We start from the raw sequence: 19,922 nt of genomic DNA on the forward strand, positions 1-19,922 counted from the left end.
TCTTGTAAACTATTTTTAGCAATTTCTGGTAGAACTACAGTTATAGCCCTTTTCACTCATTAATATGGTTATCTTCTTATGTTGTTTCTAGTTCAATTGCATTATGATCAGAGAATGTAGTATCTTTGGTTGCTTGGTATTTGAGATATGTCTTGAGGTCTAATACATGATCAATTTTTATAAATGTTCCGTGTGTGCTTGAAAACAATGTGTATTCTCTAAATGTGTGATTCCAGAGTACACACACACACAATTAGGTGGATTAATTTGGTTGTCCAAAAGTCTATACACTATTTTATTATATACAGTCAATTCCTGACATGGGTACATTAAAAATCTCCCTGTATCAATTTCTCCTAGTAGTTGTGTCAATTTTTGCATTATAAGTTTTAAGGTTCTGTTATTAGATGCATATACATTTATAATTCTTCTATCTTCCTGGTGAATCATTCCTCTTAACATTCAGTAATGACCCCCTTTTATCCCTAACATTTTTTGCCTCAAAGTCTATCCTGTCCATCATTAGTATTGCTACGGTTTTCATTATGCTCTTTTTTCCTCGCCCTCTAGGGGTTTCTTTTACTTTCTTGCCAGCTCAGATGTGTATTTAAAAAAGATATTTGTTATATTTTATCCATTATTCCTGGTGTGTGTTCCAGGCAGAGTTGTAGGATATCTAACCTGGCATATTGATAGATTTTGAGGTTCTCAAAATTAGGAAAAAAATGAAACACATACTTGCCTTTAAAGAGAAATCTATTATGTTTGATATGCAATCAGAATAGCAGAATAAATTGCACAATGTATGCATTACCAAGGCCCCATCTCACCAATGAAAGTGTCAAACCATATTAACTGTAGGGCTTAATCTGAATTGTATTCACTTTGTATCTCCAACAGACAAGAAAAAAATAGGTTTTATCAAACAATACACTCCCACAGCTTCCCCTAAGGATCTGATATGGCCCCCAACCCTCAAGGGAGGTTCCCCCACGATTGAGAATCACCAGTTTGCGGTCTCCAAAGAAGATTCCGTTTAAAGATGGAAATATTTTATTCCATTAATAGTTTGGTATTCCTCCTCCCATCCCTGAGTCACTCACATATGTTACACTTTTCACTGGTGCTCTGTGGGTTCCTCTCAACACATTTCCAAATTGCTCTGGTCTCCTTGTCCAAGAGGCCAACAGTAGGCTCAAACCAGTTTCTACCCGGCAAAGTGTGAGTCCTAACACTGGAGCCAAATCCTATCAGCTGGCATTTAAGCTAGTCTTATCAATTACAGCTTCCTGGGGACTTCGAAAACCCATGCTATATACATCTGCTCGTGGCATGAATGGGGGTCTACTTTACTACTGATTATGAATTACAAGGGTTGTGGAAAAGATGGCATCAGTTATTTGGGCCCAACAGGAGGGAAAACTAATTCTTGTTAAGCAAGTTTGCTATCTGATTTGTTCACATTATCCAATTTATGTACTACATAGAAAGCCTTTAGAAACTCATTAAAGTCAATGCTTCCATCTTTGTTTAAGTCCATTCTTTCGGCGAGGTCATCAATTTGAAAGTCATCAATATGAATGCTGTAGTGACTATTGAAGAGTTTCCACATGGCACGAAATTCTTCCATGGAAATCAGGCCTAAGTGAATATAGAAGAAGGCTGTGAGTGGTGTAGTTTTAAGACCCACCTAATGGAGGGGTGGGGAAGCTGTAGTGATTGAATAGTCCCAATGAAAAGCTCACTCACATGCCCCACCATCAAGACACCGAAGGAAATAGAAAAGTCAGACTGTCAGTATAAAAAACAATATGTCACTTTCAACTACCAAGTGATCCTGAGATTATTCCAAACTGGAATGAGTATACACCGAAGGGATGGGGGCAGACTGTGGTCTGTGGGACTCTGGTGGGATAGAAATGACAAGATCTAAAATCTAAGGGAAGGGACATCAAAGTAGAGGGAGAAGATACCCTCGCCCTCAATAAGAGGATTGCAAATAATGGCTCTGTCAAGTTTTATAGGCAATGGTTTACTTTCATATTTGGATTATTGACTTTTTGGTGTTCAATGATCTCTGCAGTTAGGGATTATCCAATTTTTTTTTAGAGTTTGAAAATAAGTAATTGTGCCTCAAAGCCAAGCAAAAATGAGTTTTCACGACCCTGAGTCCCAAGAACAGAATCAGAAGTCCAAGAATGATTTTTTATTGCCAGGAGTAACCACTATGTTTAAATGGCCAGGAAATGATCTTTTCATCTGTACTGGTGACTTATAAAAGCTCCTGTTCTTGTCTCATAGATACAGAGGCCTATAGGACCCAGAAGGTCTTGAATACATTTTGTGGACAAAGTAAAATAATAATAATATTAAACATGAGTTTATTCCTCCCACTGAGTTAAATCAAGTTTGGACGAAGAATGCAACAGATAAAAACAGTTCTGCTTTCCGAGAAACAGATTAGCCTTTGTTTTCTACTTCTACTAATCAAAGCGTATTTACCTGAGTGATCAGAGTCAATGATGTTAAAGATGATTTGCAGGTCAGATCGGTATCTGTACAGAGTTTCAATTAGAGTCGATTGAGCCTAAAATAAAGATGTTCTCAGTGTTAAAGAGAGAATTAATAACACAGGTCAATTTTAGTAAATGTAACAGATGCAAAACATTATTACCAATTCAACATTGGTGATTTAGAAAGCAAGTGCAAACTGCGTTCGACAGGGAACAGGGCCCAAGCCCATCAGCCCATCAGAAGGGGGCGAACAAGAACAGCCAACATTTACTGAGAACACCTGAGTGTGGGCTCTGTGCTGAGAGTTTTCAATGGGTCATTCTATTCAGTCCTCAACCAGAGCCTCAAAGAACAGAACTATTATTATGGCCATTCTACAGATTAGAAAACAGAGAGGTAAAATAAGTCTCCCAAGGTTCACATAACTAGTAAATGGGATCTGACTGTCAGCTGCCTGAAGCCAAGGCCTATGAATTTGGTAACCATGGTAAACTGCCTTTTAAGTCAAGCCAAAAGCCTCTTTCGTGTGGATATTTTACTCTCCTACTGAACTTTCCTTTTCTTCTCTTACCTTCTCATCTCCCCTGCAAACAATCACCCCACTCTTGGTTCCCATCAGCTCCCTTCCAGCCCTGTGTTAGAACTAATTGCCAAAGGGTTGTTAACTAATAAGTATGGGGGGGGGGGGAGGTAGCTGGTAACTCTCCCTGGGGTATTACCATTTTAAAAGGACAGTCTAAATTCTATAAATCTTTAAGGCATAAAATGTCATGTCAGCAAGTCTATACCCTTACAGTTTAATAGGGACTCTGTTGAGTATGTTAAGGGGAGAGTAGTATAAAAGAATGGAAGTCATATCTGCCCTTCTGTTGGACAGCATGTCAGATAAAAATCATATATTTGACATGGATTTGCTTGCAGCTTTTCCTCCTTTTTCCATTTTGCCTATCCTTAGAAGGCACAATTTCCCCGAGTGGATCACAATGTACCTGGGACAGCCCCCTCAGGCCTTTCCCAAAACTGTTCCACCCATCCATTAGTTGATTCCCACTTCTCAACTTTTCAAAGGACTAAGCTCTTCTAATAGATCTTCTTAAGGGTGTTTTGCTCCAGCCACTTTTGTTTTGTTTTGTTTGTTTTTTAAGAGAGAGAGAGAGCACATACACAACTGGATGAGGGCTGGGGAGCAGCAGAGGGAGAGAGAGAATTTCAGAGTCCTTACTGAGTGAGGAGCTCAGTGTGGGGCTTGATCCCACCGACCTGAGCTGAAACCAAGAGTCCAATGCTTAACCGACTGAGCCACCCAGGTGCCCCATCACTCCAGCCAGATTTTAGCTGGGGCTACGTTTCACTTGCCTCTTTCACAGGTTTCTGAATGTGGATATCCTCGAAGCTGGACATGTAGTTGATATTTCCACTTTTGTCTGTGGTTACCAGATGTGGACTCAGGGATCTCCATGGTAAGTTCAGTCCCAAAACGTTCTCCATGGAAAAAGCCCACTGGCCCATCGGAAGTTTTCCTAACAACAACAAAGCCCATATCATTGGTTAATAATTTGATAAAGAAATGCAACCTACTTGGCAGAGCCAGTGAGCAGCCTGCGATTTTGAGGCCTGGGTGCATCTTGTTTCCGTTTGTGATTTGTCCCACCAGGCACCACAGCTCTGGTGTATAATTTAGTAATTCCACACTTCCATACATCATCTGGTGCTCATCATGACCAGTGCGCTGCTTAGTTACCATCACAGGCTTCACCCATCACCCCCCACCCCCCCACCCCCCAGTAATCTTCAGTTTGTTCTCTAGAGTTAAGGGCCTCTTTCTTGATTTGTCTTTCTCCCATTTTTTCCCTTTGCTTGTTTTGTTTCTTAAATTTCACATAGGAGTGAAATCATACGATATTTGTCTTTCTCTGACTTAGCATAGTACTCTCTAGTTCATTCATGTCACTGCAAATGGCAAGATTTCATTCTTTTTTTTCTTTTAAAGATTTTATTTATTTATTCATGAGAGACACAGAGAGAGAGAGAGGCAGAGACACAGGCAGAGGGAGAAGCAGGCTCCCTGCAGGGAGCCCGATGTAGGACTCCAACCCAGGGCCCCAAGATCATGACCTGAGCCAAAGGCTGAAGCTCAACCACTGAGCCATGCAGGTGCCCCAGATTTCATTTTTTCTTATGGGTGGGTAATAGTACGTTGTATATATATACCACTATTCTTTATCCATTCACTAGTCGGTGGACACTTGTGTTGCTTCTGTATCTCGGCCATTGTAAATAATGCTGCTATAAACTAGGGGTGCTTGTATCCCTTTGAATTAGTGTTCTTGTATTCCTTGGGTAGGTACCCAGTAGTGTGATTGCTGGATTATAAGATATTTATATTTTTAACTTTTTGAGGAACCTCCCTACTGTTTTCCACAGTGGCTGCACCAGTTTGCATTCCCACGAATGGTGCACGAGGGTTCCTTTTTCTCCACATCCTTGCCAACACCTATTGTTTCTTGTGCTGTTGACTTTAGCCATCTTGACAGGGATGAGGTGATAGATCATTGTGGTTTTGATTTACATTTCCCTGATGATGAGTGGTGTTGAGCATCTTTTCATGTGTCTCTTAGCCATAATTCTTCTTTTAAAATTAAGGTTTAATACATACAGAGAAGTTCACAAAACAAATACAGAGCTCAAAAAAAAAAAAAAATACAGAGCTCAGTGAATTATCACAAAGGGAATTCTATGTAGCCACCAGCAAGGGCAAGAACTAGAACACTGCCAAATACCATATGATTTCACTCATGCGAAATTTAAGAAACAAAACAAACGAGCAAAGGGGCAAACCAAGAAACAGATTCTTAACTCTAGAGAACACACTGATGGTTACCAGAGGAGAAGGGTGGGAGGATAGGGTTAAACAGGTGATGGGGATTAAGGAGTGGACTTGTCACAATGAGCACCAGGTGATGCGTGGAAGCGTTGAAACACTATATTGTACATCTGAAACTAATATTACAATGTATATTAACTGGAATTTAAATAAAAACTCAAAGTTTTAAAAAAAAGAAATAGAATATTGCCAATATTCATACCACCTCCCACTTTCCTGAGGAGAGCTGCTACCTTGATTTCTAACATGATAATTTACCTTTTGTCTGTTTTGATCTATGTGTAAGTAGAATCACCAAGTATGTATTTGGAGGGAGACTGGCTTCTTTTGCTCAATACTAAGTTCATGAGAGTCAGCCATGTTGTTCCATTCAGTTTTAGCATCTTCATTGTCATTGGTGTATAGTATTCCATGATGTGAATACACTCAATTTATATATCCATTCTACTGTTGATGGACATTAGGTTATCCCCAGTCTGGGGCTATTACAAACAGTATTGCTAAGAACATTTCTGTACATGACATTTTGGTGCAATGAACCTATAGCTCAATTTTAAGAGAATTTATATCTTGACAACTTTAGCCCTTGAACACAGTAATATCTACCCATTTATTTGAGTCCTTTTTAATTTCTCTTAATAATATTTTAGAAATCTCATACATCAATCATTAGGTTCCTTCCTCAGCACTTGATTATCTGCTGTGAATGATGTCTTTTAAGATTTTCATTATCTAAAAGTTAATTCCTAGCTATCCCAATTATCAGTTACTCCTACTCAGTTCCAAATCTACCCTTCTTTGCCCTATTTTGTGATACTGGAACTGAACCCTGTAAATATTTCTTTTTTGGCAGCTGGTATAATGTCAGTAGAGGGTACAGGAAGAATGCTCCAACACTTGGCAGAAGAAATACTGCTGGTATGCTTTCCTTCTTGCTTTTACAGCACAGCATGGTTGCCAGAGGTGTGTGGGAAATGCATTGGCACCCACTCTCTAGTCGACTTCACTGACACCACAGTGAATGGCTTCCTTGCCAGGAATGTGTGGGAGACACAATGGTACACTGCCCAGAATGGGTTTTGCTGGCATCCCAGTGGGTAGCTCCATCCTCTTCAGTTCTGGCCTACCAGCTATAGACTAGCTTTGACATGAGCATCTTAGTGAACTTTCACCCCATCTAGTGGCCCACTGTCACTCTCTCTCCAGTGAGGTCTGAATCTTAGCCTTGGTGGGAGTAGGGGATTCTTTCAAGTTTTTTCCTTCTTTGCATATACTCTCTCAGCCTTAGAGATAGTAGCTGTTCCCTACAGTTTCTTTAGAGTTCTCTTTTAGCCATTTTAGTAATTTAATCACATTTTACTAGTTAATAATTCTGTATATTAAATTTCCCTATTTGGGAGCCCGGGTGGCTCAGCGGTTTAGAGCCACCTTTCGCCCAGGGTGTGATCCTGGAGACCTGGGATTGAGTCCCACGTCGGGCTCCCTGCAGGGAGCCTGCTTCTCCCTCTGCCTGTGTCTCTGCCTCTCTCTCTCTCTGTGTCTCTCATGAATAAATAAATAAAATCTTAAAAAAAAGATAAATTTCCCAATTCAAATTATTGCTGTGGTTTCTGTCTCCCAAATAGGCTCTAACAGATTCACTAATATGTAGAAATGCAATCCATTTCATTCTACAACTTGTTAAATTCACTTATTAATTCTAATTTTTTTTGTATCTTTATTTTGGTTTTCTATATACTCAATTATGTTGTCTACACATAGTAATATTTTATTTCTTCCTTTCTAATTCTTATCTTATTTAACTTGCCTTATTGCAATAGCTAGCATCCCTAGTACAGTGTTGAACAATCTTGAGAGTGGACACCTGTATTAGTTTCCTATTGCTGCTGTAACAAATTACCCTTGGCTTAAAAATAACACAAATTTATTACAGTTCTGGAGATTAGAAGTCCAAAATCTGTTTTTGCTGGGCTAAGTCAAATTGTCAGCAGGGCAGGTTCCTTTGGGAAACTAATAGGAGGATCCAATTTCTTCCCCTTTTCAGCTTCTAAAGGCTGCCTATATTCTTTGGCTTGGGGTACCTTCCTCCGTTTTCAGGGTGTATCATTTCTATATTGCTTCCATCATCATATCACCTTCTCTTCTGACTCTGACTCCTCCTACATCCCTCTTATAAGGACCATTGTGATTATATCAATTCCACCTAGATAATGCAGGATAGTCTCCCTAGGTCAAAATCATTATTTTAATCACATCTGCAAAATTCCTTTAGCCATATGAGGTAACATTTGCAGATTCTAGGGATTAGGATGTAGACACACTGGGGGATAGGAATTATTCAGCATCTTTCTCTCATTCTCAATCTTAGAAGAAAAGGTTTCTTATTTTAAAAAAAAGATTATATTTATTTATTCATGAGAGGCAGACAGAGAGGCAGAGACATAGGCAGAGAGAGAGGTGGGCTCCATGCAGGGACCCTGATGTGGGACTCGATCCTGGGACTCCAGGATCACGCCCTGGGCTGAAGGCAGACCTCAACCACTGAGTCACCCAGGCATCCCAAAGAAAAGGTTCATTACTCCATCAAGTGTGCTATTTTCTATAGGCTTTGGTAAGATTTCCTTTATGAAATTAAGGAAATTTGCTTCTATTTTTAGTTTTCTAAGTATTTTCTAAAACCATGAAACCAAGGTAAAATAAATCCAACAAATTTTTCTTATTTTGAGAGAATCATGACTTCTTTAATTTTGTCAAAGCAGTGAATTACACTGATTGGTTTCTGAATGTCAAAACAGCCTAGAATTCCTAACATTTCTAGAATAAACCAAACTTGGTTGTGATATGTTAACCTTTTGCTAATATTTCATTTAGGAGCTTTTTCATCTAAATTTATGTGTGAGATTAGCCTTAAACTTTTCTTTTCCATAATGTTCTTGCTAGATTTTGGTACCAAGGTTATGCTGACCTCCTAAAATAATCTTGGAAATGTTCTTTCTATTTCCATTCTCTGAAGAGTTTTGTAATACTGATTTTATTCTTAAACGCATATTGTAGTGGCTAATGGAGCTATCTGAACTAAGTTTTCTTTGTGGAAATTTTCAAAATTTCAGATCCATTTTCTTCAACAGCTATAGGATTGTTCATATTTTCTTTTCGTGTCGGTTTTAGTGTGCATATGTGTGTGTACATATTTTAGGAATTTGTCATTTAATCTAAAGTGTCAATTATTAGCATAAGAGTTTCTATAATATATCTTATGAGCTTTTTAATATCTGTAAAGTCTGTAGTAACATTTCCCCTTTCAATTCTGGCATTAGTTTTCTTTCTCTGTCTCCTTACCAGTTTTATAAAACTTTACCAGTTTCTTTAATAAAAAACCTTTATTTTTTTACTTTGTTGATTATAGTTTCATCTTTTAAAATTTAAAATATATGCATGTTCAGTGCTTCTCTAACTTGCATGTTACAAGTTTTGATATGTTGCATTTTCGTTATCATTCAGTTGCAGAATTCTAATTTCCACTGTTATTTCTCCTTCAATCTAAGGGTTATTTAGAAGCGTATTGGTCATTTCCAAGCCCCAGGGAACTTTCTGGCTACCTTCTGTCAATTCACTCTGACAGAAAATGTATTCTGTATGTTTCCAATACAAAATTTGTTGAGATTTGCTTTCTGTTCCAGTTTATAGTCAACTTTTGTAAGTATTCCATTTGTGCTTGACAAAAATGTGCATTCTGCAACGTTGGGTGCAAGGTTCTATATATATATTTTTTAGGAAAAATCTGCTAATCTTTTTGTCAGTTAATTCATTTAGTTAAAGGAGGTATTAAAATCTCCCACTATGATGGTAGATTTTTCTACTTCTATTTGTTCTGTCCATTTTTGTTTTACATATTTTTGAGGCTATATGAATAGGTACATGCACATTTAGAATGGATTCAATTGGCAAACTGAACATTTTATCATTATAAAGTGTCCCTTTTTATTTCTAGTAATATATATTTCCTTGAAGTCTACTTTGTCTAATATTAATAGAGTTCCAACTTTGGTTTTGTTAGTGTTTTCATGTTATATATTTTTCTAAATGTTATTTTCCATATTTTGTACATGAGTCCATTATCTACTGGCTTCTTTTTTTTTTTTTTTTTTATTTACGATAGTCACAGAGAGAGAGAGAGAGAGAGAGAGAGAGGCAGAGACACAGGCAGAGGGAGAAGCAGGCTCCATGCACCGGGAGCCCGACGTGGGATTTGATCCTGGGTCTCCAGGATCGCGCCCTGGGCCAAAGGCAGGCGCCAAACCGCTGCGCCACCCAGGGATCCCCATGTCTACTGGCTTCTATTGCAACTATTGAGAAGTCTGATAACAGTCTAATTGTTTTGTCTTTGTAGTAGTGTGTATTTCTCTCTGCTTTTAAGATATTTTTATTTGCTGTTTGTGCTCTGTAGTTTCTCCACAAGTGTGTATGTGTGTGGGTTTAATTTTTTTTATCCTGTTTGAGAAACATTGTACCTCTCTACCTGTGAATTTGAGTTGCTCATCAGTCTGGAAAGTCTCAGCCATTATCATGTCAGATATATCCTCTCTTATATTCTCTCTTCCTGGGACCCTGAATAGATGTATATTAGACTTTATTTCACTGTCCATAACTCTTAATCTTTCTAATTCTTTCATAAGCAGTGTCTAATCTTCTGTTTAACCCATTCATTATGGTTTTTTTAAAAACAAGTATATTTTATATCTATTTGGTTCTTTTTCAAATCATTTTCAAATTCATGTCTGGAATTCCATCTTTTGTTTCTTTAAATATTTCTTAGTTTTTGTTTGTATTTAATATTTCTAATATCTGATGTCTTTAGGAAACTAAATCTGTAGTTTGTTGTTTCTGTTGACTCTTGCTCATGGTAGCTAGTCTCCTTGTTTATTTCATGATCTTTGGTTTTAAGCTCATGGGTGATCTCAGTCTTTGGATATACTAGTGGCCAAAATTAGGGATGCATCCTTTGAACATGGATTTTCATTTGCTTTCCAAGAGTCAGGGGGCACTACAAACACAGGCCTACTTTAGCCACTTTGAGGGTCCAGGCTTAGTGTAGAAGCCTCAGATTCAGTTTATCCATCTCTCTATTATCCTATGGTTTAGTCTCAGGATTGAGTGCTGCACCAAAATTAGCATTTGCCCTCAAGATAGTCTACCATTTTGTGCTTGCTTGCTGCTCCATGTTCACACATGTGGTTTCAAAAAACCTTTCATAAGGAAAGAAAATGTTTCCTAGATATTTATCTTACTGTGAGGCTGGTAGCTGTATTAAAATTCTGTGTCCTCTAGAACCTAGCTGTTTCTTAACAGGAGGGTCTTACAGAGTATCTAGTCTGAGACACTACCAGGATAGAAGAGTTGTTGTTTTAAGTTGAAAGAAACTTACTGCAAAGGAGGAATATGGCTTTTTTCAAACACATAATGGATTATATTTTATTTTTATCTCTATCTTTCCTTGCTAGTAAAAATAGAAAACTGAAATCCTAAGAAAGTAAAATAAAAAAAAATGAAAACTGATTTGTATGTAAGCTGGTATGTTAAGAAATGGTAAGCATTACATAATTTTATTACCTGATTTACTGCGGTCTTGAAGTTGGAAAGCATGAATGAGATCAGTTTTTCGTGAAATCATTCTCTCTTTTAATATCCTGATGGCACTACTTTCAATAGTATTCACCCTATGTTAACAAAATAATTATTAGGTGAAAGACACATAAATCATCCCATTGTGTATTGTTTTAATGTACTATGTTACCACGTACCAGTTTCTACTTCAAATGGATTGCCTAATTTCACACATACCATGTTACTAGGTGGTCAATATTTATATATGTATGTATGTGTGTACACGTATTGTGAAATCTTAAAAGGATTACCACTGGTGTTCTCTTTTTGATTTCAAAGATTTACATGAGCAATTGATGTCTGAGCATATCCGAGATAATTTTGAAAACAAGAATAACAAAGAAGGACTTGCTATAAACACACATTAAAATTTACTGTGAAGTTGCTAAAACCAAACAGCAGGTATTGACACAAGAGAAGACAGATGCATGAGCAGAACATAATAGAAATTACATAAACATAGGGAACTATATATGGGAAAAATATGTATGACAAAGAAGGTATTACAATTCAACAGAAAAGGGCAATTTTTTTAAAAACATAGTACTAGAATAGTTATCTGTCTGGATGCTAAACTACCTTAGACCATTTACAAAAATAAATTATTTTTTTTAAGATTTTATTTATTTATTCATGAGAGACACAGAGAGAGAGAGGCAGAGACACAGGCAGAGGGAGAAGCAGGCTTCCTGCAAGGAGCCCAATGTGGGACTCAATCCCAGATCCCAGGATCATGCCCTGAGCCAAAGGCAGATGCTCAACCGCTGAGCCACCCAGGCGTCCCTCTTTAAAAAAAAAAAAAAAAAAAAGATTTTATTTATTTGAGAGAGTGAGAGAGCACAAGCAGGGGGAGGGGCAAAGGGAGATGGAGAAGCAGGCTGCTCACTGAGCAGGGAGCAGTATGCAGGGCTCAATCCCAGGATCCTGGGACCATGACTTGAGCCCAAGTCAAGTCCAGCCACCTGGGCCACCCAGATGCCCCCAAAATAAATTCTAAATAAAGGAGGAAGAAAGGAACAAAGTAGCTATGAGTCATATACCCCCTCCCCAAAAATAGCAAAATGGCAGAGGTAAATCCAACCATATCAATAATAACAGCATATGTGAATAGATTTTTAAAAATAAAAAAGTGGGGACTGTGAGACTGGATTTTTACAAAGAGACCCAACTATATGTTTTCTGCAAGAGATATGCTTTAGTTTCAAAGATACAAAGAGCTTGAAAGAACAACAACAACAAAAGATGTACTATGCAAACATCAAACATAAGAGAGTTAGAGTGGCTCTACTAATAGCAGAATAGACTTGAAGACAAAATTTGTTACTAGAGATAAAGAGGGATATTTTATAATGATAAGAATCAGACAAGAAGATAAAACAATTATAAACATATACAAACCTAACAATAGAGCCCAAAACTATATGAAGCAAAAATGGTAAGAACGGAAGGGAGAAATAGACACTTTAACAACAATAATAGTCGGGGACTTCAATATTCTACTTTCAACAATGGATAAAACAATGAGGCAGAAAATACGTAAGGATATAAAATACTTGAACAGCACTATAAATAAAGCACTCCATCCAACAACAGCAGAGTATACATTTTTCTAAAGCACATATGGAATATTCTCCACAATAGACCCTATGCTAGGCCACAATATGTCTCAATAGATTTAACATGATTAAAATCCTACAAAGTATCTTTTCTGACTACAAAAGGAATAAATTAGAGATTAGTAACAGAAAGAAATTTGGGGAAATCACAAATACAAGGAAATTAAACAACATAATCCTAAATAAGAATGGGGCAAAGAAGAAATCACAAGAGAAGTTAGAAAATACTTTAAGATAAATGAAGATTAAAACACATGTCAAAACATATGAGACACAACTAAAGCAGTGCTTAAAGGAAAATTTATGGCTCTAAATGTCTATGTTATCTCAAATCGATAATATAATCTCTGCCTTCTAAAACTAGAAAAAAAAAAGAGTAAACCGAAAGAGGGATAGAAAGAACAAAGAATAGAGAAAAACTGCAGGCGTAAATGTTTTATTGTACTTCACAGGTATTTATACATATTGAAAGTTTGTGACAACCCTGAATCTAGCAAGTCTATCAGTGCCAATTTTCAAATAGCATTTTGCTCACTTTGTGTCTCTGTATCATGTTTTGGTAATACAATATCTCAAACCTTTCCAATATTATTTGTTTTTTTAATTTTTTTTTAAGATTTTATTTATCTATTCATGAGAGACAGAAAGAGAAAGAGAGAGAGGGAGAGAGAGAGAAAGAGAGAGGCAGAGGGAGAAGCAGGCTCCATGCAGGGAGCCCAACATGGGACTCGATCTCGAATCTCCAGGATCACAACCTGGGCTGCAGGCAGCACTAAACTGCTGCACCACCAGGGCTGCCCTATTTTATTTGTTATAGTGATCTATGATCAGTAATCTTTAATGTTAGTATTGTAATTGTTTTGGTGTGCCACAAACTATGCCCATACAACACAGCCAACTTAATTGATAAGTATCTGTTCTGACTGCTCTATTGACCAGCCATCCCCTCACCTCTCTCCTTCTCCTTGAGCTTTCCTATTCTCTGAGACACAGCAATATAGAAATTAGACCAATTAATAACCCTACAATGGCTTCTAAGTGTTCAAGTGAGAGGAGGAGTCACAGGTCTCTCCCTTTATATTTTTTTAAGTTTATTTATTTATTTTTTTAGTAATCTACACTCAATGTGCAGCTCAAACTCACAACCTCGAGATCAAGAGTAGCATGCTCTTCTGACTGAGGCAGCCAGGTGCTCCTCACTTTAAATAAAAAACTAGAAATGATTAAGCTTAGTGAGGAAGGCATGTTGAAGCCAAGAGAGGCTGAAAACTAAGCCTCTTGTATCAAAAAAGTTAGTCAAGTTGTGAATGCAAAAAAAAATTTTTGAAGGAAATAATTAAAAGTGTGATTCCAATAAACTCAAATGATAACAAAATGAAACAGCTGTGATTCCTGGGTAGCTCAGCAGTTTAGCACCTGCCTTCGGCCCTGGAGTCCCGGGATCGAGTCCCACATCGGGCTCCCTACATGGGGCCTGCTTCTCCCTCTGCCTGTGTCTCTGCCTCTGTGTGTGTGTTTCTCATGAATAAATAAATAAAAATCTTTAAAAAAGAAAATAAGACAGCCTTATTGCTGATATGGAGAAAGTCTGTGTGGTCTGGATAGAAGCTTAAAGCAGCCACAATATTCTCTTAAACCAAAGCCTAATCCAGAGCAAAGTCCTAACTCCCTTCAATTCTATGAAGATTGAAAGAGGTGAGGAAGCTGCAGAAAAAAGATTTGAAACTAGCAAAGGTCAGTTCACAAGGTTTAAGGAAAGAAGCCATCTCCACGATATTAAAGTTCAAGGTAAAGCAGCAAGTGCCGATATAGAAGCTATAGGAAGTTATCCAGAAAATCTAGCTAAGATAATTAATGAAGGTGACTCCACTAAACAACAGATTTTCAATGCAGATGAAACAGCCTTCTCTTGGAAGAATATGCCATCTAGGACTTTCCTAGCTAGGGAAGAGAAGTCAGTGCCTGGCTTCAAAGCTTCCAAGAACAGACTGACTCTGTTAGGGGCTAATGCAACTGTGACTTTAAGTTGACGCCAATGTTTATTTGCCATTCTGAAAATCCTAGGGTCTTTGAGAATTATGCTTAATCCACTCTGCCTGTGCTCTATAAATGGATAAAGAAAGCCTAAAAAAAAAAAAAAAAAAAGAAAGCCTAAATGACAGCACACCTATTTATAACATGGTTTACTGAATATATTAAAGCCCATTGTTGAGGCCTACTGCTCAGAAAAAAAATTCCTTTCAAAATATGACTGCTCACTGACAATGCACTTGGTCACCTGAGAGCTCTGATGGAGACATATAGTGAGATTGATGTTTTTGTGACTGCTAACACAACATTCATTCTGAAGCTCATGGATCAAGTTGGAATTTAGACTTTCAAATCTTATTATTTAAGAAATACATTTTTTTTTAAATTTTTTTTATTTATTTATTTATGATAGTCACAGAGAGAGAGAGAGAGACAGAGACAGAGGCAGAGGGAGAAGCAGGCTCCATGCACCGGGAGCCCAACGTGGGATTCGATCCTGGGTCTCCAGGATCACGCCCTGGACCAAAGGCAGGCGCTAAACCGCTGCGCCACCCAGGGATCCCAAGAAATACATTTTTGTAAGGCTATAGCTGCCATAGATCATGATTCCTCCGACTGATCTGGGAAAAGTAAATTGAAAACCTTCTGGAAAGGATTCATTATTGTAGATGCCATTATGAACATTCGTGATTCATGGGAAGAGGTCAAATATCAACATCAACAGGAGTTTGGAAGAAGTTGATTCCAACCCTCATGGATGACTTTGAGGGTTTCAAGACTTTGGTGAAGGAAGTCACTGCAGATGTGGTGGAAATAAGAGAACTAGAAGTGGAACCTGAAGATATGACTGCATTGCTGTCATGATTATACTTGAGTGGATGATGAATTGCTTCTTATGGATAAGCAAAGAAAGTAGTTTCTTGAGACAAATCTACTCCTGGTGAAGATGCTGTGAAGATTATTGAAATGACAACAAAGTGTTTGAAATACTATATACATTTAGTTGATAAAGCAGCAGCAGGGTTTGAGAGGACTGGCTCCAATTCTGAAATAAGTTACTGTGGGTAAAGTGCTGTCAAACAGCATTGCGTGCTACAGAGAAATCATTCATAAAAGGAATAGCCAATCAATTTAGCAAATTTCATTGTTGTCTTATTTTAAGAAATTGTCACAGCTGCCCCAAACTTCACCAGCCATCACCCTGATCAGTTAGCGGCCATCAAGATTGAGGCAACACCCTCCACCAGAAAGATTATGACTGGCCAAAAGCTCAGATGATGATAAGCATTTTTTTTAGTGATAGAGTATTTTAAAATTAAAGTATATACATTGTTTTTTAGATATGCTATTACATACTTAACAGACTACAGTATAATATAAACATAACTTTATATGCACTGGGAAACTGAAAAATTCTCTTGTCTTGCTTTATTGTAATATTTGCTGGTCTGAAACTGAGCCTGCAATATCTCTGAGGTATGCCTGTAAATTAAATAGAAACAAAAAACAATAGAGAAAATCGATGAAGCCAAAAATCTATTCTTTGAAAAGATCAATAAAACTGACAAAACTTTAGCTAGACTAAGAAAAAAAGAAAGAATACTCAAATTTCTAAAATCAGGAATGAAAGAGGGGGTCATCACAACTGACCTCACAGAAATAAAAGATTAAAAGGGAATACTGTAAGCAATCGTACACCAACAAATTAGATAATCCAGATGAAATGGACAAATTTCCATAAAGATACAAACTACCAAAACTAAGAAGAAATAGAAAACTTGAACATACTTGGAATAGATGAAAAGATGGAATAAGTAATCAAACAACTTCTCATGAAGAAAAGCTCAGGATGAGATGGTTTCACTAGTGAAGACTACCAAATATTTAAAGAAGAATTAATATCAATCATTCACAAACTCTTCCCAAAATAGAAGAGGTGGGCATAATACCCATCTTATTATATGAAGCCAGTATTTTATCCTGATACCAAAACCAAAGATCACAAGACAACTACATATTACTGTAACATCTCTTATGAATATAGAAGGAGGGGAGTTTGGCTGGCTCAGTCAGTAAAGCATACACAACTCTTGATCTCAGGGTTATGAGTTTGAGCCCCATGTTGGGCATAGAGATTACTTGAAATTTTTTTTATTTTTTATTTTTTTTTAAAGATTTTGTTTATTTATTCATAGAGACACAGCTAGGGAGAGAGAGGCAGAGACACAGGCAGAGGGAGAAGCAGGCTCCATGCAGGAAGCCCGACGTGGGACTCGATCCCGGGTCTCCAAGATCACGCCCTGGGCTGCAGGCGGCGCTGAACTGCTGCGCCACCGGGGCTGCCCTTGAAATTTGTTTTAATTTGAAAAAAAAATGAATGTAGATGGAAAATCCTCAACAAAATACTAGCAAACCGCATCCAGCAATATATAAAAAGGATCATATATCATGTACAAGTGGGATTTATCCCAGGAACGCAATGTTTGTTTAATATCTGAAATGAACAGGGACACCTGGGTGGCTCAGCAGTTGAGTGTCTGCCTTCGGCTCAGAGCATGATTCCAGAGTCTCAGGATTGAGTCCCGCATCGGGCTCCCTGCATGGAGCCTGCTTCTCCCTCTGCTTATATCTCTGCCTCTCTCTCTCTCTCTCTCTCTCTGTCTCTCATGAAAAAATAAATAAGATCTTTTAAAAAAAATCTGAAATTAACAAATGTAATACACCATATTAATAAAGAACCAAAACCACATGATCATCTCAATAGATGCAGAAAAAGCATTTGACAAACTCTAACACTCTTTCAAGATAAAAACATTCAACAAATTAGATATAGAAGAGAAGTTCCTCAACCTAATGAGGGGCATCTACATAAAACACACAGCTGATATACTTAATGGTGAAAGACTGATGTATCCCTCTTAAGATCAGGAACAAAGCAAGGCTATCTGCTTTCACTACTTCTAGTAAACATTAGTCTAAGAGGGTCTAGCCAAGGCAATTAAGCAAGAAAAAGAAGTTAAAGGCATCCAGATTGGAAAAGAAGCAAAATTATTTTTCATTCAGAAATCATATGATCTTGTATATAAAAATCCCAAGGAATCTACTAAAAACTATTAGAACTAGTAAACAAGTTAATCAAGATTGAACATACAAAAATCAATTGTACTTCTGTACCTAGAAATGAACAATCCAAAAATGTAAATTAAGAAAGCAATTCTAGGGATCCCTGGGTGGCACAGAGGTTTGGCGCCTGCCTTTGGCCCAGGGCGCGATCCTGGAGACCCGGGATTGAATCCCGCATTGGGCTCCCGGTGCATGGAGCCTGCTTCTCCCTCTGCCTGTGTCTCTGCCTCTCTCTCTCTCTCTCTCTCTCTCTCTGTGACTATCATAAATAAATTTTAAAACATTAAAAAAAATTTAAAAAAAAAGAAAGCAATTCTACTTACTACAGCACCAAAAAGAATAAAATGCTTAGAAATGAATTTAACAAAAGAAATCCAAGATTTTTACACTGAAAAACCAAAACTTTGTTCAAGGAAATTAAAGCTGTAAATAATGGAGCAATATTCTACGTTCACAGACTCAAAGACCTAATATTGTTAAAATAGCAATAGCCAGGGGTACCTGTGTGGGTCAATCTGTTAAGTGTCTGACTCTTGTTTTTGGCTCAGGTCATGATCTCAGGGTCATGATCTCAAGGTCGTTAGACTGAGCCCATGTTGGGCTTTGCGCTTAGTGGGGAGTCTCCTTAGGATTCTCTCTCTCCTTCCCCTCTGCCTCCCCTCCCCAAGAAATAAATTAATTAATTAATAAGTTAATTATTAAAACCTTAACAATAAAAATAAAATGTCGATGGCCACCAAATACATCTATAGATTTAAAATAATCCCTCTCAAAATCCTAGCTGGCATTTTTGTAGGAGTTGACAAACTGATTCTAAAATTCATATGGGGGTGGCCCCGGTGGCTCAGCGGCTTAGCACCGCCTGCAGCCTGAGGTGTGATCCTGGAGACCCGGGATCGAGTCCCATGTCGAGCTCCCTGCATGGAGCCTGCTTCTCCCTCTGCCTGTGTCTCTGCCTCTCTTTCTCTCTGTGTCTCTCATGAATAAATAAATAAAATCTTTAAAAAAAAAATAAATAAAATAAAATAAAATTCATATGGAAATGCCAGGGTGCCAGAATAACTGAAACAGTCTTAAAAAATAGGAACAAAGTTTGACTCATATTTCCTAGTTTCAAAACTTACTACAAAGCTATAGTAATCAGGACGCTGTGTTACTTGCATTAGGATAGACTTATAGATCAGTGGAATACAATTTAAAGTCCAGAAATAACCTATACTTTTATGGGCAATTGACTTTTGACAAATGTGCCAAGACAATTAAATGGGAGAAGAACAGTCTTTCTAACTGATGATGATGGGAAACTGGATAGCCACATGTAAAAGTATAAAGTTAGAGCCCTACCTCACACAATACACAAAAATTAACTCAAAGTGGATAGGATATTCAAATGTAAGTGCTTAATCTATAAAATTCTTAGAAGATAATATAGGAATAAATCCTCATATCTTTGGGTTGGGTAATGGCTTCTTAGATACAACACCAAGAGCACAACCAAAAGAGAGAGAGAGAGAGAGAGAGAGAGATTGGATTTCATCAAAATTAAAAACTTTTGTGCTGCAAATAATACCATCAAGAAAGGGAAAAGATACCCCATAGAATGAGATACTATCTGTAAATCATTTATCTTTTTTTTGTAAATCGTTTATCTAATAAATGATGTATATATAGGATATATAAAGAATTCTAACACAACCATAATTAAAAGAGTAATAACTCAATTAAAAATTGAAAAGGGGGGATCCCTGGGTGGCTCAGTGGTTTGGTGCCTGCCTTCAGCCCAGGGCATGATCCTGGAGTCCCGGGATCGAGTCCCACATCGGGTTCCCTACATGGAGCCTGCTTCTGCCTATGCCTGTGTCTCTGCCCCGCCCCCCCACTCTGTGTCTCTCATGAATAAATAAATAAAATCTTAAAAAAAAAGAACTTATCAAACTAAACACTCAGAAAACAAATAATCCAATTTAAAAATGGGCAGAAGACAAGAACAGACATTTCTCCAAAGAAGACATCCAGATGATGTTCAACATCACTCATCATCAGGGAAATGCAAATCAAAACCACAATGAGATATCAGCTCACACCTATCA

At 37.6% G+C, this 19,922-nt stretch overlaps 1 protein-coding gene across 3 annotated transcripts in view; it reads right to left on the bottom strand.

Moving 5' to 3' along the window:
• Positions 1–1,035: 1,035 nt before the first annotated feature.
• PPEF1 (protein phosphatase with EF-hand domain 1) overlaps positions 1,036–19,922 on the bottom strand; it is a 123,217-nt gene continuing 104,330 nt past the window's right edge. For all 3 annotated transcript variants that reach the window (XM_072818342.1, XM_072818341.1, XM_072818340.1), the window contains 4 exons: positions 11,009–11,115; positions 3,871–4,034; positions 2,503–2,587; positions 1,036–1,641 (listed from right to left, as the gene is read on the bottom strand). In XM_072818342.1, the coding sequence (XP_072674443.1) occupies positions 1,433–1,641; positions 2,503–2,587; positions 3,871–4,034; positions 11,009–11,115 (565 nt within the window). In that variant the 3' untranslated portion in view covers positions 1,036–1,432. The remainder of the gene's footprint in view (positions 1,642–2,502; positions 2,588–3,870; positions 4,035–11,008; positions 11,116–19,922) is intronic.

Source organism: Canis lupus, chromosome X, assembly GCF_048164855.1.
Source record: "Canis lupus baileyi chromosome X, mCanLup2.hap1, whole genome shotgun sequence".
Taxonomy (NCBI): domain Eukaryota; kingdom Metazoa; phylum Chordata; class Mammalia; order Carnivora; family Canidae; genus Canis; species Canis lupus.